Genomic DNA, 24,552 nt, shown 5'->3' with positions numbered 1-24,552 from the left:
TGACATGGACAGCTACTGAATCAGACAAGCATGCACCTTTCCTTGCCATAGAGGATAATATTATTAATTTTTTATATTAAGGTTTGCCCTACGTCACCTGGTCTGCAGCACCTTATAGTAGCATTTACAAAAATGGCACTTTTGGTGAGCGAGTCCTGCCAGCCTCCCTGGGTAAACTTTGATGCCAATGATGGAGAATGAATGTGCTCCTAGAAAGGCAGTGGGCTGTGTGAATGGTAGGACAAATATTGGCATCTACGTGGCTAGTTCATCCCAGCAGCAGGTCCCCAACATCCTATAAGCTGGAGCCACCAGCATCACCGACTGCAGGGCACAGGGACGGGCAAGAGGAGGTTCTGGCTGCGGATGGCCTGTTCAGTTTTTGTGACACACAGATGCATGTACAATGCATTGTAACTGTTTCAGCATAGGATAAGCCATATTTGTTTTCAGAGAAAAAGTGAATGGTGACACGAATGCATTTCTAGAGCCGTAAGTCACAAAACAACTCTGTCACCTGATTCTTGCCTCTGTTGGGCTTTTGCATCCTGCAGGGATTTAATTTGCTGCATAAGGGGAGAGGGAGGTTCCCCAAAGGCGAGGGGACACTGTGTGGAGAATGTGCAGATAAAATCCATTCTGCACATGGGGGAATGTGGGCCTGACCTCCCACCCTGGCTGACGACTTCACATCTGAAGATGCACTGCTGGGAAACATCGCATCTGCACAGCCCCGCTGTTGTGCTGAATCTCCTAACCCAGAGCAAATGCAAAGATAATGTAGAATTATGTGTGATGTCTGCGTGTGTGTAGGCTGTGAGGCTGCTCCTAAGCCTTTTTTTCCCAGCTGCCAGCTTGCTGCGTAAGCCAGCCATGCTGCAATTAGCGCTTTGGTCCTGTATGGTCTGCCTGCCTGCGGTTATTTTGATAACCGGTTTCAGATATAATGCTAGTGGAGATGTGAACTAGCACACATAGCGTGCCTCTCCAGGCTCTGCGTGCCGGCTGCAGGTGTGTTTGGGGGGGTGTCCTGACCTCCTGGGAGGTGCGTTGCCACCAGGAGAAGTGAGAGACTGGTGCAGAGCCTGTCTTCTCCAGCTCCCCCCTTCCTGGCTGATAAAATTATAGGAGCAAGGAGGAGCACCAAGAAGCCCCGTTGGGTTTGCTTACTGTGCTGGTCGCTGCGGTCCCTGGTCCCGTCCACTTTGCCATCCGGAAGGATCCGTAGGAAGTGGCCCCCGTTGCTGCAGTACAGGAGTTTGGGTTTCTTGTAGTTCCCCAGAGGCAGGTTGAATTTTTCGGTCAGGGCGGTGAAGGTGGTGATTTCCCCCTCGGCCATCGCTCAGCCTCTCCCGGCGGCCGGGCTGTAAGAGATGCGGTGGCGTAGGGCAGGGACAGTGGCACCGAGTGCTGGCACACGCTGCTGCTGCCCGGTTTTTAAAGGGAGGGGAGGGAGCCTGGGGGTCCCCAGCCGGGACCCGGGCTGGCTGCAAGGCCGGTGATTCACGGCGCGGATGATGGCTCCGGCAGTGACACAGCCCGAAAGGTGATGCTCCTTGGTGTGGGAGGTGTTGGGGGGGGGGGTCGTCATCCCGCTGGGTGGTAGGGACTCTGTCCTTTTAATTTTATCATAGTAAATTCTGTTTTCTTTCTGCTTTCTATTGACGTACGTACTAAAATTATACGCTCAAAAAAAAGCTTGAAAAACACCCAGTGTCTGATTGAAACCCACAGGAGGCAGGAAGGGAGCCCAGGTTAATAACTCTCTCCACTATTATAACTTTCAAACATGATTATGACTAGGTATTGCAACACGTACTGCATGCCAGATAGCAAATATTACTTCATATCTTGGCACGCTGCATCTCACCTGGCCAAAGCACGCACATGCTAAAAATCAGAACAAACGTTAGATATTGTGGGAGATGAGCAGGGGGGAAGGAGGCTGTCACTGCCCAGGTGGTAAGCAGGAGATTTACCCCTACACTGATCAGTGGCGTATGGAAAAAAGGAACTCTGAGTCTAGGTTATACCAAGCTTGTGCAACCTTGCATCTCAATAAAAGTGGTTAAAAGGGAAAGGGAAAGCTCTGGCTGGTGCAGAAGGGTGCAGTGGGCACAGGGCACTACCAGCTGCTCAGGAGCAACGAGCTCCATCTCCTGCGAGTGCCCCTTCCTCTCAGGGGGGGCTGGGGAAATGCATGGAGGTCGCACCGAAACCTCAGTTTGCAAGACACTGGGTGATCACGATCCATGTTTAAGCAGACAGTGTGCCAAAACCCAAAGGGATCGTCAGACCAGTGAGAGAAAGACGCTGTGAATGTCGGCAGCCATGGCCGCGTGTGGGTGGGTGGGGACCAGAGTCCCATGTGTATTCCAGGCATATTCAAATCTATCTGAATGTTTCTAGCCTAGAAATTACATTTAAAATCTCTCAAGAATATGCTGTCTTTCATATATGAAGTTCTGTAGTGCTTCTAGAGAAGTGGGTTTATGAACAGAAGAAGAAAGGGCACAGCATAAACCTAGATACAGGAAATTGCTTTAAATGTCATGTATTCCCATAGCTATATTATGGACAACAATATATAGTCACAGTTTATGTATTTATAGATTGTAAAAATGTCTCTTTGGCACTGAGTTGTGCTACTGGTACATTAGGATGGAGCCAGCATCATACTATGTGGGTTTGCTGTGGTACTTAGAGTGACCTGGGAGATACTGAGGACTGCAGCTCTTTGCAACACACACATACACACACACGTAGATATACATATAATCTCTAAACATTTGGCTGTAAACTCTTGAGTATTTAAATTTGCAAAAGCAGCTGCAAGGCAGAGAAACTACTCCTTCAAGTGGATCCCAAAAGCCTGCAGAGGATAAAAATGTCTGCAAGTTGGATTGCTGAAAGCTGAAACCTTGGAAACAAAGACTTCATCGTTATTGCGGAAAACACACCCTGCCATTGCAACCAGCTTTGGTTAGTACGTAGACTTCATCCCTTGCTCTCAGATGTGTCCCCTTGGGGTCTTTGTCAGAACAGAGAGATTTCTTAGTAGAGGAAAAGACAACCATAAAAAAAAAAAAAAATTCCCTGCCATCCCAGGCCTTTTGGTAGCTGTTGGTTTGCAACAGCTTCTCTTTCCTCCTATCAGCCTGGGTTTTGCTGCAGATGGAGATATTAAATCACCAATACAACAGCTGAATGCAGAGTCAAAGTGCAGGGACAAATGATTTTAAACTTCTCCCCACCGCCCTTTCTCCAGAACCATTTTGATCTTGTTTGGGAAGTCCCATTTGCTGGACCAACACCTACCAAGTGTTACTTTATCAGCCCAGCACTTCTTCAGCTATATTCTGTTCTGCACTGGAGGCTGTGTTGGTTCTCATGTAGGTTTAAAAATCGTCCCTGGGACAGTTTGTCCCCAGGTCAGTTCATCCCCATATCGTGCACCTCCCCAAAGCTCGCTTTTGCTCTGGACCTATTTGCAAAGCCCAGAGTATCAACTTTTTCCCAGGGAGTCCAGCCAAGTTTTACAACTGCCTCTGCTGATGCCCTTGCTCCTGAATCGCCCAAAAGCCGTGTCCATCTCAGCGCTGGTGCGTTCAAACTTCCTGTGTTTGGAAGTTGTGAAGTTTCACAGATCCCCCATTCGACAGAGACCAGGTTTTGGGGAAGGGCTTTCTGCAGATGCTAACATGGGTTAGCCCTGGAATCCAGCCCTGAGGTTGGTGAAGCAACACAAGAGAGTTCAGGAGCTTTATGGTTCCTGGTGGCTTTCCAAAGCAGGTGATGGACTAGCTAAGTATAGCTTAAAAATCCCTTTTTAACACAGTTGTGAGGCAGCTGAAATTAGGTATTTCTCAGAGTTTCTGGTCCCAAAATTTATTTTTCTGTCAAGAGATCATACTTTCCTTGATCAAGAGATCAAATTTTTCTTGTACATCCTTTTTAACAACGACTGTCTGCCAAGCTTTCTCTGAATAAAAGCCTTCAAGTCGTTCAACGTGGTACGCAAGGCTTTAGTGCTTTACTGAGCATTAATTGAGATCAGTGCTATTGTGTAATTTACTGGAACTAAAGCTTTTCTTGAACCTTTAGCTGAGGGTAAAAGGCACTCAGAATTCTCCTGGGTTGATGACGGATAGGAGTGAGAAACATCCTGAAGCCAAGAGCTCGGATCAGGATCTCAGCAAACTTAGGCTGCAGCCTGCACAAGTGAGGCGCAGGCTGGGATGTTCCCCTTGGTCACCTCAAGGTCTGCACGTTCAAGGGCACCTACAGATGGCTTCAACAGAGCAGCTTGACTGGAAATGGCTTCTTCATTTTCACAGGTTTCCTTTAAGGTTTTTTGCTATTTTTAGAATGCAGTCAGCTCTTGCCAGCTGCCTTTGACTCCACAAGAGAAGCTGAATGAACACTATTTTCCACTCCCATTGTCTCTCCTTGCTAAATACTATTGCTGTTCTCATACTTTTATGACTGTGGAGCCGGTACTCTATGCACACCACCGCTCATGGCCCTACTATTATACTTTTGGCAGGAACATGTTAGGTTTTTATGGGAATTAAAAAGCATGAGTGAGAGAGAGAACCTGAACCAAAGACAACATAAAAGGCCTTATTTCTTTGGGTTGAAGCCCGACAAAATTATTAAATAGCTTAAAGCAGAACAGAAAGCTCTCTCCAAGATGCTAAGCCGAGAGACACCACACTCCAGTGGTTCCTTGGTGCCCCATGGAGAAAAGAAAATATTCCAAGATGAGACTGCTGTAAGAGGGGGATGGCTGCTGCCATGCAGATGGCACCGTTGGACACATTAGGACAGTACATGGGAGCCCAGGTTGGAGAGTCCAGGGCTGGCTGTGCTCATGGCTTTCCTCTTTCCTCCCACCCCTGTGTTACACGCTCATCCGCTTCACTCCCGTAGCTTTCCTGTGTGCTGCCTGACAGAAAACCACCACTGAGACTGGATGGCATCGTCCCCGGGAGCAGGTCCTGGGGCATCTGTGCTGGGGTGGCCCCAGCTCCGTCAGCAGCCCCGCGGCACTCGGCTCTTCCTCTGGGCTGAAGACAAAAAGTACTTAAGAAGAGAGTAAAAGTAAAACCCAAATGTTAATTTTAAACAGGTCCTACTGAACTTTGGTGGCTGGAGCACTGCAGCGTGCGTGCTCCTTACAGCCGCGAGGAGATGAGCCCGGCGCGGGACCGGAATAGTTGTGAAATTCTGAGAAGTTTGGGTTTGGTTCCAAACTTTATCACCGACCGCTGCTGCTGCAGTGGCCAAACCAGTGGCTTTGATGTGAAATCCCAAACCCTGCAAGTATCTGAGTCTGAACATCGAGGACCGGTTACGTTGCCAATAACGGATGAACTCTCCATGAGCTCTGAAATAACAGTGCACGCTGGGGGCTGTGGAAAAAGGAGTGACATCCTTTTCCTTTCCTGTTTTAAAATCAATGCAGATTTCACTCGGTAGTGCTGTTCTCCCCTTTGCTGGCATTATAAAGTTGGTGTTGATGAGAGTTTGGCAGATTGGGGGATTGCTAATGGCCCAAAAGTTCTTTGCATGTCTGGATTACCAGGTCACGCTCAGACCAGGCTGTCTGTGGCTTCAGGGGTACTTTCATGGCTCTCTTGTGGCTCCTGTGACACAAATATAGTGGCCAGCTAAGACTGACATCCCATCACTACTGTGAGCACCCCGGGTTTTCGGTAGCAGGCTCAGCAGAGGAGCCATGCTGGGTCCCGTGGGGCTCCTGGCAGAGCTGGACATGCTCCAGGCACATCCCTCTGCCCAGGGGACTGTCCCTGCTGTGGTCCCTGCTCCCCAGGGGAACTAACCCCATAGCTTTTCTGGCCACCCCTCTGCACACACTCAGGAGTTGGAGACAGCAAGGATGGGAAGTTGCTGCTTCTCAGCTGGGAGATGAGCATCTTCCACTGCCATCCACAAACCTCCATCCACCAGCCTGACTGGTGAGTAGCTTAACGAGCCGCCTTGTCAGAGACTGCAAAAGTTACCCGGCCCGAGAGCGGAGAGGAACTGTGGGGAGACAGAGTCCCTTATCCTGTTGCTAAAATTCCTCGGCTTGTTTTTCTTTCCTGTCCATCTCTCCAACAACTTCCTTTCAGCTCCTTTTTCTTTAGGCTCCTCCTGATGTGCTTGAATAAGATCCATTTTCCTGCGACCAGTTGCAGCAATTTTGCAGGTTTGTGAAGGCACGTGGCAGCAGAAGCTGGTGGAGCCCAGCGCGGTGTCTGCAGCTGAGCGCGCTGGATCGCCAGCACAGCCTCGTCACCACCCAAATGGTGCCTCTGTCCCATGGGTTGTACCTGAAGCTGTGAGGTGACCAGCTAAGGTGAGCCTATTTCTTTTCCTTAAGTATAAAATAACTGGCTACTATGTGGAGAAAAACAGAAATATCTCACCTACCGTGGGTTAAAACAAGATTGGAGGTTGACTCGAATACATTAAAATTGTCCTTGGCTTTGCATACAGTCCTTTATAGAAGATTGGGAGGAAATGCTGTGGTTAGCTGCTGTTAAGCACCTCCTCAGAACAAGTCTGGATGTGCTGATGAAAGGTGCAGTTAATCACAAGTGTCATCTAGCTGATCAGATAACGATCATCCAGCAAACTCCAAACAGGCGAGAGGCCAGCCAAACCCAGGAGTCAGACTTCAGTTAATGAGAGCAGTGTCTCCTGAAGCTCTGGTGAGTTCAGTGGAAACACTGCAGTTAGTTTCACTTTGGAAAGCGTGATTTTCTCCATTAAAGCAGAAATCCTATTTACTCCGGGGTGCGTGGCTCCGCTGTGATCAGAAGGCATCGCCTCCGATGGGTGCGTTGCCCATCCCCACTTCTCACTGCAGCCACCTGGGTAGAGCAGCCGCTTCCCAGGCAGCTGGATGGAAAACACAACAGGTGAAATGCTTTAAAGGAATTCAGGCTCTGGCTTTCCTCCGCCCACTGTCTGTCCTGAGGGATTCCAGAAGCCCCGTGCTTAGTGCCGGGCTGACGGGTACGGCTTTGGGGCGATCCCAGAACTGCCTGAGCGTGCAGAGTAAACATCTCTCGGATAAACAGGGATCGTATTCATCGTCAGTTTTCGCGATCCATTGCGTGGGGTGGATTTCCTCACTTAGGAAAAGATTAGAGATCAGCACGAGGTTTCCCCGCACGCCGGCTGCTCCCGGAGCTGCAGCACGGTGGATCTAGGTTATCAGCAGCACAGCCGGCCTGCAAGGATTGCTTCCCCTTCGGGCCCTGGCGCTGCCAGGCACGGCTCAGAGCCCCGGCACTCTGCATCCTCTTAGAAAGACTTAATAAATGATCGGGCAAAGCATACGATAAATATGTAATAGATCATTTTGTGCATATCAGCGGAACGCATTGGCTTGTTTCTAGTCAGTGTTTATGGCAAGGTGATTTTATCTCTAGCAATATGATTAACTGCTTAATGAAATATTTATCAGACAGGTTTTACCCTTTGCAGGTGGAATATGTGGTATAAAGTGTGTCCAAAACTGCAGAAATTAATTTAACTAATGCCTGCTGTCATCATGTCCTGCTCTTCACCGGAAAACACAGTCATTTCGGTTAGGTCACACTGGATTTGTGTTAGGTAAAACAGACAGGACTGTAAATATGAAACTTTTAGCAATTTACTGAGTAGGTATCACTAATGGCAAGAGCGAGAGCGTTCTGTGCTGGAAAAAGGATGATGATGACCACCACGAGCATCATGGTAAAGACAGATTAAGAAAAGGCCACATCCTGCTCTGGAGGAAGGGACAGGGGTGCTCGGTTATGAACTGCAGCAGGGCTTAACCTGTCCCTTTGCTCACCATCCCTCTGAGGCAGCATTTAAAAATAAATGACCGTACTAGAGAAGGGCATCTGGCTCCAGGTGAAGACAGAAAACCCTGCACCACGCAGGATGCCCTGGGGGAGCCCCTACACGAGTGGGGCACTGCCAGCCCTTGGGAAACATGTGCTCAGGGGGCAGGTCCCCACGATCGCCTTCCCTGAGGTGCTGAGAGCATCAGCAGCTCCCCCAGCACCCCTGGCAGCTCCCCTGGCACCCCACCGAGGAGCCCTGCCCAGCCTGAGCCTGCCTCCCCACCGTGCTGGAGATCCATGAGGCCAGCATGGCTGGATTTGGCCATTTCATGCCACCCCAACCCTGCTTTAGCTCCTGTCTCATCTTCCCCCGAGCAGAGGCAGCCCCGGCGATGCGTGCGTGTCTTGGGGACAGGACGTCCCTGCTCAGAGGTCCTGAGACGTGCACAAGCTGTGCGTGACTTCTGTGGGGCTTTGAGGCTGGGACAGCCCAGCTGCTTCCTCAAGCCGGGATGTCCAGTGCGACATCTCAGCAAACTGGTGGCATTGGTGGGGAGACAGGAAAACAAGGTGATGATCCGCTTCCTAATTATCTTCCAGCCTCTCCCACCTCCCCACCCACAGCCTTTTGCAATCTAGTGATTAACTTAATTACAGTTCCAGCTCCAGGAGTTGATCCAGCCGGAGAGCAGGAGCTTTGCCAGGAGAGTCTTGCCTCATGTGTCCTGTCTGGGTTCAGACCAAGACCATGGACATGTACACGAGCAACGCTGGCTGCAGAAGCGAATCCCATTGCCTCATGTGGGAGATTTAAGCGCTAACTCCCCGAGCAAGCCAGATGTGTGGGCCCTGCTGCATGAGAAGAACACACTGGATGGAGAATCGCAAAAGCTCAGTCTCTCCAGCCAAGCGCGGGGTGGAGGATGTGTTGCATCTAGAGTGGCCGAGGGGACACCTACGGGGAGGAGCCCGGGGGTGGGTGCTGCTACCCAGGCCCGTGCCTGGCTCCCTCCCTGCCCCGGCAGAGCGCTCACCTTTATTTTAAGACACCAATTACTGGTGAGGGCAGTATACCTGGTGCTGGAACTGCAGGTCTTCCCTGGGGACCAGGGTCTAAGCAAAGACAGTGGGTTCAGTGTTGGGCTGCCAGAGCCGTGGCCATGACCCCTGTGCCGGCGCTGGCTGGGGGGACACAGCCAGGAGCAGCCCAGGGCCTGCCTGCACCCGGTGTTTGCTCCCTCATCCCAGGGGATTCGCTGCGGGCACCTCCAACTCCATTGCCCCAGCAGCACCGCAACTGGCATCCTCATTAAAAAAGACAATTAGTGGAGTAACACCAAGGGCTTCCCCACGGGAGATGGCATGCGCTGCCTGCCTTTCACAAGCGCCCTTTCCCCCTCGCAGGCTCACGTCGAGACCACCACAAAGCATCGTCCCTCCTCCTGTGCTTCACCATGGCGCTGCCTCCCGGCACCTCACTCACACGGACCGAGATGCTCTGGCACATGGGACTGGCTGGGAGCAGCCCCAGGCACGTGCCATGAGTTGCTCAGTCCTCATGGCCTCGTCTCTGGTGCCCGAGGAGGATGGCTGTGGGCTGCTGAGGCTGCTGAGGACCCAGGGATGATGCAGGTACCTTGTTTCGGGCATTTGCCACGGAGCCGCGGGCACCTCTTCTCTGTGGGTCTGGCTGTGTTTTAATTCCCAGGGGAAAAGCATTTGAAGAGAGTGGAAACCACAAGGGATTCCATAAAAACTAATTGCTTATTGCAGGTTGAAATGTTCTGTGGCAACATAGGAAACCCTTCTGGGCAGGGGGGCACTCGGTGTGCCGCGGCATGGCAATGGAGGGGGCAAGTGGCATCTCCCTGCTTCAGGTCCTGCTCATCAGCTCCCAGGCATGGAGGGGTCCCTGCAGCGGGGTCCCTGCAGCGGGCACCCCATCCACACCCGGCTCAGGACCTGCTGCCCAGTTCCTGACACCCCATCCACACCTACCTCAGGACCCGCTGCCCAGTTCCCGACAGGAGGTTTAAGCTGGGTGACGCTTCACCTAGCTTGCAAATGTCACCGTCCCCCCTGGTGCCCACGCAGGACACTGGGCACGATGTCAGACCACAAAGCGGGAGCGCCCAGGCTGTCTGGGCTGCTGCTGCAGGTGTGGCTGCCCCACAGCCGCCAGCACCCACCCCGCACGCCCACGGACAGACGGATGGACAGACAGCAGCGCCAGCCGCCGCTGCTCCTGGCCACGGGCAGGCTTCTCATGGCTTTGTTTTCCTGCTCTGGTTATGGGTGTTTTTCTTCAGCTCCCCTCCCTTCTCTCCGTCCCTCGGAGCATCCCGATACGGGACCCGCAGAAGCGTGGCTGCTTGCAGCGGGGACCTGCTCCATGTGCAGGGATCTGCCCAGGAACACCAGCGGCTGATGCCAAATGACAGAATTTAGCCCCAGAATTTCACTCTGTGCAATGCTCTTATGCCAAGGGGCTGATCTGGTTCTCCTGGTGTACCACGTCCCGTCTGAGCCCTCTGGTCCCACCCCAAGCAAAACCTCCCTGCTGATGGCCCCGTTTCAGGTACGTGCCTGGTCACTGCTCCTCTTGGTCACCCTCTCTCACCCTCGAGCCCTCGCCAACGTCTCGGCGCTCGGACGGGTCCGAAATCTTGGTATGCTGTTGCTAATAAGGCATGAGGCTCGAATTGGGAGTGAAAAGCAGGAAAGTTCACGTGGTGTCAGATGCAACACTTCCTGCAGCTGGCCCTCTGAAGGGTGGCCAAGCTCAATCAAGGCTTGGCTCAGGCTTCAAAACGGGGTTTTGAGTTTGGGTTCAGACTTTATACCATGTCCTTCCCCAAAGATGCAGAGGATGCTAGAATTGAGGGTTTCATCTCCAGGCCAAGTGAAACCCCACATCCATCCTCGTGGTTAACCATCAGTAGACATATCATCACTCAGAAATCAAACTTCCTCCAGCATAGTCTCAGTCTTGGTTGTTCCAAGGAAAATCGCTTGGTTTCTGGGTTCACCATAAACTCAGCAGTGATTTACTATGCTGAATATGCACAGGGAGTTAATTATGTTCATTCTGAAATATTTGTATAAGGACTATATAGCTTGTCTTGTTAAGTTCTAAGAAAAACTGGCTGGAAGAATTCTGTAGCTCAGTATCTTATTTTAAATTTAGCATCTAGTAGCTATGGATGTTAACTCCTGTTTTTTTTCTCTGAGCTGCCTGAGTAAACAGCTCGGGCTGTGTTTTCCTGTGCACACTGTTGCTCAATAACCTAACAGTGCAACAAAAGCTTGAGATAATAATTGCTATTATCAAGAAAATCCTCCAATAAATAATAATTTTCTTATCTGCATGACTTTGGGGCTGGAGAAAATGCCTTCCAGTGTAAAACTGCAGTGCATAAGAGCATGCAATGAGAGTTTCAAATGAAAGATGGGAGCAAGGCAAGCTCAAAGCTGAATCTTGTTAAGTGCAGATGAGCAGGTCAGCAAGAAGGCCCAGACTAATTAGCTGTGGATAACTAGTCACTGGATTCAACTAGGGAGAGAAGCCGTGCATCTCCACCTCTTGCTGTCTGTAGAGCCAGACAGCTCGCTGCTTTGACTCATGGTCTTTAGGCAAAACCTGGGGAGTTCTGGGGTCCAGGCAGTGGGTGGCTCTGGAGGCCCATGGACACTGGGCTTCCATTTGTCATCCTCACTTCCAGCCTAGAAAGGAGCATGAATCACACGCCGGGACGTGCCAGACCTTGGTAGAAGATACAGCCCTAATTCCGGTCCTCCTTGTCCCAGACAGGACTATACAGAGGCACCTGTATCCTTGAAGATGTGGGCACCAATTTGGTCCTCACCGTCACATCTGGGAAGGCAGCTCCAAGGAAAACAGTGCCCTGCCTCAGCCGTTGCCGCGGGTTTCCATAATGGTACCCTCAGAGGCAAGGGAATATTTTTTTGAAGGCTCTTCTACCCTTTCTCATCTCCGTAAACAACAAACCACCATAAAAAGCATGCTGCAGGAGAGAAGTCTGCAATTTTAGCTACCTGATGGGACTCTGGTGCTGTACTGAGCGCTTGGCAGAGTGCTGCCCGCAGAGGTGACACCCACGCTGTTTATTTTCAGCTCCCGAGTGGGCAGTCTAGAGACACGGGGATGTTTGTCGTGCCCGGTGTTTCCACAGCCGGTTTAGGGGAAAGCTGTGGGGCCTGGCTGGCCCACAGGGATGCAGCTGAGGATGCTAGCAATGACGGGAGGCAGAAAGGTGCCCTGGATTGTCCAAGTGGAAAAAAAATAAACAAGCCAAACTAAACCAAAAAACTTTGGGACAAAAAAAAAGGCAGCCTTGCAGGATGCGAGCATTGTGAGCGGTGCTGGGACATGGGGGCTGCTCACGGCCCCGGAATAACCAGAGTGCTGGGAGCAGGCTGCAGTGATCATCCTGCAGGGACTTTGCATGCTGCTGTTAATGTTTTATGTGTTTACGGAGTGTCTCCATCCCAGTGCAATTCGTAAGATGCTTGGCTTGGCTCGGCTGAATTTTTAAAAATTATATAAACGCACCCCGGTATATGCAGCTTTCCTCTTTGAAACCTAAACCTGACTGGTCGTAGGGCCCAAACATCCCCTTTTCACAGCACTATGTGGGCAGGAAAGGGCTGCTCCAACCTGCACTCGCACCCCCCAAACATCCCCCAAAGCGCCTGATGCTGCCGGCTGCTCCCCGAGGCAGCAGGAGCCGGTCAGCAAACCCCAAGGCACAGCTCCAGCTTGACCCCTCAAACAGAAGCCTTGAGCCCCCAGGGCCCCCCCAGAAAGGGGCGATGGGCCTGAGATGCCATGTCCCAACTCCACATTTTGGGGAACATCAGCTGCCATCCCTGCCTGCCCGGCCAGGGATGCCACGGTCAGGACCCCAGTGGGATTTTATCTTTTTCTTACAGAGTTGCTGTGCATTCAGCCCCCGTGCTGGGGTCCCCAGGAAGTAAATGAGCACCCCCTCCCCCAACCACCTCCACCACTCGCTGCGGTTTGTGTGGCACCCACGCGTGGGAACCCACGGAGAATCGCATCAGCACCAGGTCAGGTGTAAGCTACAAAAACCCCACGGAGAGTTTGGCAGTTAGCAAACTCTTCCCATCGGTTGGAAGCTCTTTAGAACACCCCACAGCAAAGGGAATATGAAGGAAGAGGAAGGGAGGGTATTTTACTTGATGTTAAATACTTGCATTTTATGTCCAAGATATGACTTGCAATTGAAACTCAACTATAAAGGGAGATGGAAATTCCAGTGGAAAATGTACCCAATTGAGTAGTATTCTTCTGTAGAAGATAAACATGCCCTGTGAGGATGTGCAGCTGTTAGAGAATTAACAAGTGACCTCTCTGGGGGAATAAATGATCTGAGTGGGTGAAAGGCAGGGCAGGTTGGGGGAGCTGCCAGGCCACGGCTCTGGGAACAACCCTGCGTGGGGGCTGGGGGGGGTTGGAAGCGCGTGGAGAAGACAGGGATACAGAAGGTCACCCGTGCCCACGGCCACGCGTGTGTGACAGTCCCAGGCAGCGTGTGGCAGGGGATTGCTGCTGAAAGCAGCTCCGGCACCACGCTCCTGTGCTCGGCGTTGGTCTCGGGGCGGGGGGGGAGCTTTACGGCGTGCAGAGCGTTTCTGGTGGAAGCGAGCAGCTTGGATCTGGAGTTCATCTTTTGATGCACAGGCTGGGATTTGTCACGGTAAAGATCTCCCCCTCCTGTCCGCCCGGGCAGCGTGGGATGAGAGCAAAGGAGGGAAATGACTCGCTCGGGGCTCCTGCTCTTGTTCTGTGACCTGAGTGCAGGTCAGACAAGGCTCGGCGTGCAATTTGGGGAGGGGGGGGGGGGCCCACCCTGAGCATGTGTGGGTGACTGTGCCCGGGAGGCTGGCTTGCTGGCTGGGGAGGCCAGGCGGGAGCTGCGTCCGTATGGGCGACTGTGCGCCCTGCACGGGCCACCGCCGGGGCTGGCTCCAGCTCGGGGTGGCCGGTGGCTGCGACAGGACCCGGGGAAGGGCCCTGGGTGGGTACAGGAGCACAGTCTTTTAGTGCCAGGAGGAGATCGTGCCCAGCTCTGCCACCTTGTCCATGCAGAGGGATGCAGGGGTGGAGGAGGAGGAGGTGTGAGCTCGCTGAGGAAGGACACGGGCAGCATGATGTTGTCCCTGAGCCGCGCTGGGGATGCCCGAGAGCAGCTGAGGAGGAGAAGCTGTCCAGCCATGGGCTGTGGTGGCTTCCAAAGGGAGAGCTGCCCCGGGAGGTGCTGCTGGCGAGCTCGGGCTTTCTGCAGAAATAAGGTCCCTGCACGGGCGAGCGCTGGCGAGGCTCGTCTGCAGGTGGGACAGGCAGCTTTCCTGCTCCAGAGGCGTGGGAAGAAAAGAGCTGAGGTCAAAGCTGACGCCCAGATTTCAACTCTTGAAGCACAGATCTAAATTAAGAGCCAGAAGCAAGGACAGACTTTATGAGCCTAAGCGAGTCATGAGTCATTTATGAACTGTGTGTCTAGACCGTTGTGGGCAAAGTGCAAATCTTTGGGAGGACAACACAGAGAGGACAAGAGCACTCCAGAAATGAGTCTGAAGGGGACAAAAGGGTTTTGGATGTCACCCTGTGAGTCAGTGGTGCGGAGCCGGAGCTGAGACTGGCATCCTGGGCACAGCAGCCAGTCTGGCACCTGCACCCTGCAAAACGCTTTGTGCAGAAAGCCCTTTTCTGCATTTTTTCTAATCATTGTCCTCAGGGTCAGCTGTCAGGCTTGGCTGCCCCAGGGGACGGCTGCTTGGGCCCAGGGGCAGCGTGAGCCCCGGTATGGGGAACGCACCCCGGTGAGGGGGTGCGCAGGCAGCAGCCACCCTGATAAGATGTTACACATCCTAGTAAGGGAATACATACCCTAGTAAAGAGGGGGGTACACAGACAGCAGGCACCCTGCTAAGGTGTTGCACACCCTAGTAAGGGGGGTACACAGGCAGCAGGCACTCCGGTAAGGTGTTACACACCCTAGTAAGGGGGTACACACCCTAGTAAGGGAATACATACCCTAGTAAAGAGGGGATCCACAGGCACCAGGCACTCCAGTAAGGTGTTACACACCCTAGAAAAGGGGGACACAGGCAGCAGGCACTCCAGTAAGTGGCTGCACAACCTAGTAAGGGGGTACAAGGCAGGAGGCACCCCGGGAAGGGGCTCTGAAGCTGCAGGGCGGGCTGTGCGAGGTAGCAGGTCGGAGCAGCTTTGGGTGATTTTTCCCGCGAGCGTTACGCAGCAGAGGTGGGTGCCCGGGGGGGGCTGGTGCTCCCCCACCAAACCCGCAGGCTGTGCACTGAGCGGTGGCAGGGAGCTGGGCCGTGCCCGGTGCCGGGCAGAGCGCGGCAGCTTCTGCACCTGGGCTGGAGGGATGCTGAGGGGAATCGTTCCGTGACCATAATTATCACCCTGGGATTTCAAGCCTGGCACGCGGCCACAGGCAGCTCCAGGCTCTGTCACTCGGTGTGATGGTTTCCCTTCCATGCTCCTCAGGTTTCCAGCTTTCTGGAATAGCTGCCTTTTTCACATCAGTGTGCAGTGTTATTTCGGTTACCAGATCACTTTAATCGCTGTTTTTCCCCTCTGCTCTCCTCTCCTTATCTTTCTCTGCTGACACCACTCTGGAGGATGCAGTTTTCTGGGGTGATTTCATTCCTCTTAAAGCGCCTCTGTCTCATCCCGGGAAGGGTCAGACCCACGAGTTTGGGAAAGCACAAACAGAAGGGGAAAGGGGCCTCTTCTGAATTCACTTTTGAGTTAGTTAAGACCCCGAAGAGCGGGGTTTGTTATGTCATTAAAACAGAGGTTAGGCTTTAAGCTGGACCATTGGATGCATGTTAAGATGCTATGCTGGGGTTAACAGAATAATATTTAGCACTGGCTGTGTATTAGCTATTCTTGAAAGGAATTCATAAATATTAACCATGGCACTCTTTGAGGGCCCGCGTAAGCCTTTAGCTGCCACATTTAGCAGCTGGGAGCATGAAGCATTTTTTGTTATGCTGTTTTCTTTAGCGTGTGAACAAGCTTTTAGCAAGAAGGGCTTGTGGCGGGCAGGGTTTTGTTACACTCAGATGCCGGGTGCTGTGCACCCTGCAGAACTGCTTCTGCCTCCTCCCTGGCTGAAGTTCATTGCTGCCTCCGAGCCAGGCACGAAGCTGGAGTCCCCGTCCCTCGGGAGGGCAGTGCCACCCCACCGTGTCAAACACGTTACATGACAGCTTTCATTGCATATAGACCCTGCAAGTCGGCGATTGCTTCAGCAAGGCTTCAGCACCCGCTTTTGTCCTCCAACAGCATTAAAACAACTGACACTGATGTTGGAAATGAGGCAAAAAATAGTAACTGCCATTACTGAGAAATACTGAGTCAGGCATCTTTCTTCTTTAAACAAATGGGGAGAGAGGGAGGATTACTGCATTCATGAAGGCCACACAACATGCTGGGGCAGAGATACCATGACAAAGCAATAGTCCCCCTCTCTCTCGCTGAACTGGTTTTCAACAAATTCTTCTGCAAAGAGATTTCTATTGTGAGCTGTCTGAAAGACAAACCCAGCCAGGCCTCCAGCCCAAATGATAATCACTTAGAGTTCTGAAGTGGCGGAAAATGTACCCAGGATTTCTAAAAATGCTGCCATCACGAGCCATCACCGGCTGTGCTCAAGAGGGTGAGGTGTCAGTACCCAGGCTCAGCCGTGGCAGAGCAGCCAGCGAGGCCAGGGCAGGCTTCACCAGGCACCTCCCTGGAATATAGGTTCTTGTTTAGGGAACGTTTAGTAAAAGGGTTTGTAAGATGTAGTGCACATGCTAACGTGTGTCTCAAGGCTCTGGTTGTGGTCTCTCAGTCACACGGACAAATACACCCCAGCACACGTCGTTTTGCAGCGTGTTTCTGGAGGCAGCCGGTTCGTAGGAAGTTCAGGTCAGGGACTGTCTTGTGGAAAAGGCTGAACCTCCCGGCTGCAGCTCTGCCTGTGCTCGGGGCCATGCCCGCCGCTCCTCGCATTGGATTTCTGCTTGTGGAAGGTGGAAAAGGCTTCCCACAGGTCCACTCCGGTTGTAAATTCCTGGTGGTCTCGACTCTCCCTGTGAGCTGAGCCTGCACTGGGACAGGCTGTGGTCAGAGGGATCCCAGAGGTGGCCGGGCTTTGTCTTCGGGGAATTCATCTGTTGCTGGTGATAGGTTTGGTTTGACCTGCTGTTATCACTCATCTCTCTCCACCGTTCCCTGCAACCTCTTATTTCTGAACCCTCATTGAGAAAGGACTACATTCATCTCATCTCAACTCCTGTGATTTTGGGGGTTGTGAAATTAAGGATGATTAAAAGGGGAGTTGTTTAATGCAATGGGCGAACGTACTTAGTGTTCCTGTGGTTCTGGAGGGGATGGTGCTGCTCCAGCAGTTGAGACGCTTGATGAAGGCAGACCCAGCTGTATTTTCAGAGGTCACTCTGCAATTACCCCAAACGGGTGGTTGAACAATGCAGGGCGAGGCTGACACCCCCACTCCGATGGGAGATGCCCCGGGACCTCCAGGGCTGCCAGGGGTCAGGGCATGGCCAGCCACCCACCCCGCTCCCACAGCCCCTCGTGATGGACTGCACCCTGCAACACCGCCAGGCTCCCAGAGGCACCAGCTCTCGTTTGATAATCTTATTTCCTGCTAAGCAGAAGCCAAAAGCTAATAGGAGTTTCTCTAATATGCCTGCAAGGGCATTTATTTCCTCAGCACCCCCCTCCACCCTCCTGGCCCCAGCCCTGCAGCAGCCTGCAGGGATGTGGGTGCAATCACACGCGTTGTGCCCCCAGAGGGGGTGATACGACTGTCCCCTCGCTGGATGCGTGCCCCGGGCTCGGCCAGCGGTGGCACCCCAAGTGCCACAGAGGTTTGCACATGTAGGTGACACTGGGAAGTGGCAAGTCCAGCGAGCCTGTGAGGGCCAGAGAGATTTGGGCTTAGAAAAGGCTAGCTGGATTGTACTGGTGGTACAAATCCACTGTTCTGTTAAGGGAAAAAAAAAAAAAAAAAAACAACCACAAGCATAGTTTCTCTGTCTGTTAAGGGGGTGCTTGCAGTTCGCTTTGAAGCTGTGGGTGGTGGAGAAGGTGTCTCTTCACCCCTCCTCCTGCGCCTAAAGCATCGTCAGATGTTTGCTCGGAGAGCTGGGGGGTCACCCAGTTGCAGGGGTGCCTGGTGTCCCAGTGGGACCTGCATCTCCAGCTCACAGGGACTGGGGTGTCTGGTCCCGAGAGGGTCTCTCATACGTCACCGAGCACGTTGCCAAATTGTAACTGGCACCTGGCAATGGTTTTGGTTGGAGCCTGAAGGATATGGGACATGAGACGTTCCAGCTGCCCCCCAGATGTGTGCAGCACCTCAGGCACACACCCATCTTCAAAGCCTTTGCCCAAGTGCCTGAAAGCCTGAACCCAAGAGCCAGGGCTCGGCGGGATGCCGCTGCCGGCTGCACTGGCTCTGGCCAGACAGGCAGCAAACACCACTCCTCGCCCCAGAGAGCTACGCAGCTGCTTCCCACAGCAAACAACCACTAGAAAATGGTTTCTGTCCTGTGTGGAAGAAAATCCCCCAGCACCCGCCGGCCCTGCGCAATCCTAGCACGTTTGGCAAATTGAGGCAAATATTTGCAGACAAAAAAAGACTCAGAGGGAAGAGCCAGGACTGGCCAGTGCCGGACAAAGTGAGTAAGAAATAACCCTCTGTCCCCGTGGGTGTGCAGAGCCGAGGGGAGGGTGGTGCAGTGCGGGCGAGGGGTTCTACTGCAGGGGATGCAGAGGGAAATCACCTTGCAAAAATGAGGGGTGCGCACGGCCACCCCCGCACCCTCGCGAGCGGCACCCACAGCAAATCTCATCTTGAGGGTGCTCCTGGGCATCCTGAGAGCGGACCAGCCCTGAAAAGCCCGAACCTCCCATGGCCAGCCCGGGGTCCACAGGCAGCGCGAGACTCTATCACCAGCTAGCAATTATTGCACCATTAACATAAAAATCAGTGATGCTTCCTCACTGAAAAGTTGCAACTTTCTTTCTCTAATTAGTACCTGAAAGCTAGGCTTATTTCCTGTTGAAATGCGTGTGCTTGTGGTTCAGGATTGTTGTTTCTTAAAAGTCCTTCTCGGTGCCTCCTCCCCCAGACTGTGGCTTACACAAATACGGGCTGGCTGAGAAATGGATGGAAGCATTTGCGGTTTGGTTGGGTTCCTGCGCTAATTAAGGGCCACATCCAGCACCTCGGAGCTGGTGAAAACTGCACCCAGTTGAAAGGAGGCTGATCTCCGCAGGGAAGGGGCAGTGGTGCTTCCAAAATGACCCGGGGAATCTTCCCTGGAACAGGCGGACAAGGCCCCAGTGGGGAGGAGAAGCTGGGAGTGCAGAGGAGCGGGAAAGGTCCTTCCTAAGTGCTAAGTTCTGTTTTGTTTTTAATTTCTGACATGACGTCAGAGGAGAAAACAAATATTTAAGAAGGTGCTTGAAATTCTGGTTTTGGTCTTTTCTATGAGTGCATCCTTGGAAGCATATTGAAACAAGAGGAAACAGACTGAAATAAAACCGCCGTGGCTATTATCCTTATGGGCCTTGTGACTTAGCCCTACCTCCTCATTACAACCATGCTCTGAGCTGCTAACTGCTATCTAAGCCAAACCAAAGATGCCAGATATAAAGACAAATTGCTTCAAGCTCTAATTACCCCGGGTGGGTGGGCACAGGTGCTCTGCTAGGCCGAGCCCCCGCTGCTCCCTGGGGCCACGCGTCCCCAGCGCTCCTCTGCCACCTCCCTGAGCCTCTGGGCTTGTTTGGGCCATTTAAAAATCCCGATAAAGCAGATGCAGGGAGGCCCAGAGCTGACAGGGGTCCGGGGCACTGCAGGGCTTCAGCTGGAGGAGCAGCGGGCAGGAGCTGAGCCATGCAGCTGACGGGGAATAGAGTGGAAGGAGCCGTAGCCAGCTGCACGATGAGCTGCCTGGGCTGGGAGGAAGATCAAGGTCTCAGGAGTGGGAGGAAGGCCAAAGTCATTTGGGGAGCTTGGGAGGGAAAGTCTATCCCCTGGGCGGAGGTGGAGCTGGGAAGGAAAGTTTATCCAAAGGGCTTGCAGAGCTCTGGGTCTGGCTGGAGACCTCGGTGGCCCCGAACTCTCTCCAGCCCTAATCCAAGGGGCGCGTTCCTGCGCACCCTGAGTGCTCAGAGTGGCCGGAGGAAGCGGGGCCGACCTGGTGTTGCAGGGAGAACAATTGGACATTGTGCTGCCTTATCGCCACCGAGCCCAGGCCTTGCCCTTAGAACCAATTAAACTTTAGACCCCTGTTTGTGCAGATCTTCCCGTAAATCTTGTGCGCTCCCCCAGGGCGATTGCTGCAGGGGCCGAGAGGTTCCTGGGCTCCCCGTTACCATCGTTAGCAGCACGTCGGGTCCAGGGGCCGGTGGGGACAGGGGCGATGCTGGGGTGCTCAGGTGCAGGGAGTAAACCCAGGAGTGGGGGTCTGAGGTGATGCTCCCCCCCAGCATGGCCACAGCAGCCATCCAGAGGGTGCTGACGGGGCTGGGGGGGTGCTGGTACCTCTGAGCCATGGGCAGGACTGGGGATGGCAGCTCGGGCACGAGACCCCGAGGGACCTTTGACGTCCCACCCACACGGCAGCAGCACCCCGGGAAGCCCATGAGCAAGGCAAGGGGGGGTGTGCCCAAAGCGGGGTGCTGAGCCAGCTCAGGGTGCAGGTGCACAAAGGACGTGGGCACGGAATGGGGTGGCACCCCCAGCAAATCATACAAAAGTGATTTAACCCGCTTTTCTTCCATCTTGTCTTGTTCAAACACTGCTTTTACTCATTTGCTTCTTACCTCCCTCACCAGCATTTCCCAGCCTGGATCCTGACCCCTCCCTGCTTGCTCCCATCAAAACCACCCATCCCAAATGCTGCTGGGACTCGGGAACGGCCCAGGAGCCACCGCACCGGAGGAGGAGGAAGAGGAGGAGGCAATGCTCAGTGCTTACCCCTTCGGGCAGGAGAAGGTTGGAGGGAGCAGAGGTTGGCTACTCATAATTAATTCTAGTAAGATCTGAACTTATAAAATTTTGTGCAAGTCAAATAATATTTTTCAGTAGAACTTAGGTGTCTGGCTAGAGTAGGCCTAAGGACTTTTATTTTTTAAGGAAACATATTTTTTTTGCATCAGAACCGATCCATTTTATAGTGCTGTGTCACTTCAGCAAAATTTCTATTTTTTTGTTGTTGTTGTTTGTTTGTTTGTTTTTGTTGTTGTTTTGGTTTGTTGTTTTTTTTTGGGGGGGGGGTTGGTTTGTTTTTGTTTTTGTTTTTTTTTTTTCTTTTTGTTTGTTTGTTTTTGAATGGTCCAAATATCGTGTTTTGCAATTTAATGATTTTTATATTCCAATTCAAATTCTGATCCGGGCGTCTGCCCAAAGCTTTAAGTTAACTGGCCATAATTTTGAGATTGTGATTTGAACCGGCACTCGGGGTTTTTGAGCCCCTCCTCTCTCCCGGGGGCCGTGGGCTGCAGTCTCGGGCAGGTTTGGGGCTTTTTGGCCAAGCCAGGTGAGGAGCAGCACCCAGCACCCCTGACACCCCAAAGATGTCCCTGGAGAAGGGACCTGCCCGCCCCCCACCACCTCCTCGCCCTGGCCCCCTCGGGGGTGCCAGCATTCTGCCGGGATCCATCCTGCCGGGATCCATCCTGGGGGGGATCCGTGGGGCTGGCAGAGCACGCGTGGGCAGCCCGGTGGGCTCAGACCCACCCCCACCCCCACGCCCCCCGCGGTACCTACCGCGGTGCTCCCGGCTGCGGCTCCGCCGTGTCGAGCGCGGGGAGAAACGGGATCAAATAAAGAGGAAAAAAAAAAAATAAAATAAAAAATGCTGATGCTGAAAGCTGCCTCGCGGCGGCAGGAGAATACCGGGGGGAAGGAAGGGAAGGGAAGGAGGGAGGGAAGGGGGCGGCGATGCGCGCATCGTCCGCCCCCCCCCCCCCCCCCGAGTGAGCGGGGCCGGTCACCTGCAGCAGCAGGGGAGAAAAAAAAAAAAAAAAAAAAAAAAAAAACACCTCAAAACCCCCCAAACTGGAGGGAAAGCAGTGTTTCTGTCAGTCCCTTTTCTCGTCCCCATCACTGCAGTCTGTGCCATTTTGTGCAAGCGCTGGTTGTTTCAGTGCCCTCCCAGGGATGGCAGCGAACCCCCCCCCCCGGTCCCTATCAGCTCCCCAGTGTGCCAGCACTGGGGATTTGGGGGGGGGGGGGGGTGTCTCTGGGGGACCCTTGGGGCAGGCAGGGAAGGGGCTGGGGCAGGCAGCGGTAAGAGAGCCTGGCCTTAAAAGCCGAAGCGCTCGAGAGAACGCTGTCAGCCCGAAAAAATACAGCTCCATCTCCCCAGGGACGGGGAATCTCACCGGAGCTTGTGCCTGCTGCCGGCTCTGCACCGGGGCCTGGGCTCCGTGGGGTGCTCGTGGGGTGCTTGTGGGGTGCCCGTGGTGGGCTGGTGGGGCGCAGGCTGTGCGGCGTGCGGAGGCTGCGGGTTTAGCCGGCTGCAGCGTTAAAGAAGCAAGTGCGATGACTTCACCGCTTGGCCTGCCTCCAGGCTTTGATGTGGTGGTTAAGCTGTGTTATCTAAGGCTTGCTTAGAATAGGCTTTTAGTCCTGGCTCACGTGGAGCCTGTATATTTGGACAGACAGTCCGGACTAAAGTAAACTGAGCCCAGACGTTTTGATGAAAACATATTCTAGTTGAGTGCAGTTCGCAGCTAGTGGGGACGGCTCCTAATGCATCCAGCAGCGCAGGTGGACTCTGGGCCTGTCTAGCATAGCAATTTTCCTTTTTTTCTTTTTAGTTTGAACAAGCCCACACAAGATTTCCTCCTGCTATTTCAGCCACGTTGAAAATAGAAAAAATAAGAAAGATAGAGCCAAACATTTCTGAATCTTAAAGAAGACTGGCCCTGGATTTGTCTTGAACTTTCCTGGATGAAAGGCGTTGGCGTTGTTAGGATATGAGGACTATTAGGAAGCGCTGCTCCATTTTCTCACGCGAGGCAACATCCCCCTGTTCTGAGAAGCCCCTTGGCCAAAGCCCAGACACCAGTGGTGCCACCGCGGCCCCGGGGCGCTGCTGCTGGGCATGGGGAGGGGGGGCCCTGCCTTCCCGGCCAGCTCTGCCTCCCCCTGCCCTCCCCAGCTCGGTGCTGCCTGGGAAGCCCCAGTTGCAGGAGCTGCCTGTGTTATTTCCTGGGCTCTCGGGACGGCTTTCAATGGCTGGCTTCTCCTCACCTTGCTGCCTCAAACATCCGTGGGCGTCCTTGGCTACGAGGCCCGTTAATACCATATATCCAGTGGGGTGGTTTGGAAGCAGAGTGACTAATTCACCCATAGAGCCACTTTTTGCCCCGAGGGAGCAGTAGGTGTTTCTCTGCCCGGCTCCCAGCCGTACACCAGCAGTGCCAGTGCGGGCAGCTGAGCCCCAGCACACGCTGCCCCCGCACCTCCTCTTGCCCCCCAAACCACCATCAAGGAGCGGAGATGACTTAGGCAAAACTTTCTGCAACTTTAAAACGAGACCCACGCGATCTCCCAGGTCCCAGGCTTTGCTTTCATCCCTCTTGGAGCTGTATTGCTGAAACAGCTCAGCCCAGTACAAGCTGGGACCAGTGCTGAAGTGGAATGTCCTCCCCTCCTGCCTCCCTGCCCACTCCTTGCCTCCGAGCCCGACGAGAGGAAAAGGAAACCCCAGTTTTGACCCCAGCAACACACACCCGGCCGAGCCTGCAAACTGGCCAGGACTTCAGGAGCGCACGGTGCAGCCCATCTGGGAAGGGGTTGCAAAGCCCCCGTGGCTCTGCCAGGATGCTGTGCCTGGGGTGGGGGGCACTGGGGTGGGGGATGCTGGAAGGGGAGTGCTCCTTTGCCAGGCTGGGGTGCACAGGGCTGGGTGGTGGTGGGGAACAGCACCGTGGGCTCAGCGGGGAGGCAATGCTGCCGACCTGCCCCAGGGCAGCAGGAGCTGCCGGGGGTTACTCTGCCCCTCACCCCGCTCCCCAGGGGGGCCCAGAATGCCGCACACCCGCACCCCCTCGCAGCACTCACGGGCAGGTCCGGAGCAAGGAAGTGTCCCTCAGACGGGCGCAGTGGGCATCGGGGCTGTGCCGGAGCCAGGGCAGGCGCTGGCATCAGCCGGTGGGGACCTGAGCGGCACCGGGGCCGGCAGCACGGGCCGCTGCTCTGCACCCACATGGGCTGAGGAAGGATGGATAATCCTTCGCCTTGCTATTTTTTTCCTCTCATGTGATCTTGTTTTTGGACTGCTATTTTGGGGCTGGACTCCAGCCCAGGTGAAAGACAAGGCTTTAATCCAGTTTGCCTCCCCCATCACCCGGAGGCCTCCCGGGGCCTCTGCCAGCCTGCCAGGAGGATGGGGTCAAACCCTGTTGCCGGATCCTGGTCAGTGGGTGCTTCCCGACCCTTTCCCTCTCTCACTTCAAAGCCATTTCTGCTTCTGTGCAGTCGGGGGATGATGGCAAACAGGCTGCAGCGTGGATGTGGATGCTGTGCCCAGCTGTTCCTCTGCCCCGTCCCGTGTGCACCCTCTGCCCTGTGTCCCCAGGACTCTTGCTGTCTAA

General features: G+C 53.7%; 1 protein-coding gene across 3 annotated transcripts in view; it reads right to left on the bottom strand.

Moving 5' to 3' along the window:
- FGF1 (fibroblast growth factor 1) overlaps positions 1-24,155 on the bottom strand; it is a 30,678-nt gene extending 6,523 nt beyond the window's left edge. For 2 of the 3 annotated variants that reach the window (XM_042790425.1, XM_042790427.1), the window contains exons 1-2: positions 21,716-21,856; positions 1,171-1,364 (exon numbers count right to left, since the gene is read on the bottom strand). In XM_042790425.1, the coding sequence (XP_042646359.1) occupies positions 1,171-1,339 (169 nt within the window). In that variant the 5' untranslated portion in view covers positions 1,340-1,364; positions 21,716-21,856. Of the gene's footprint in view, positions 1-1,170; positions 1,365-21,715; positions 21,857-24,019 lie in introns of those variants that run through there. The other variant, XM_033006278.2, reaches the window with a different exon arrangement.
- Positions 24,156-24,552: the final 397 nt, after the last annotated feature.

Source organism: Tyto alba, unplaced genomic scaffold (genome assembly GCF_018691265.1).
Source record: "Tyto alba isolate M040663 unplaced genomic scaffold, T.alba_DEE_v4.0 Super-Scaffold_17, whole genome shotgun sequence".
NCBI classification, from domain to species: domain Eukaryota; kingdom Metazoa; phylum Chordata; class Aves; order Strigiformes; family Tytonidae; genus Tyto; species Tyto alba.
Note: the sequence above shows the minus strand (reverse complement) of the source record. Positions and strands in the feature narration are given on the sequence as shown.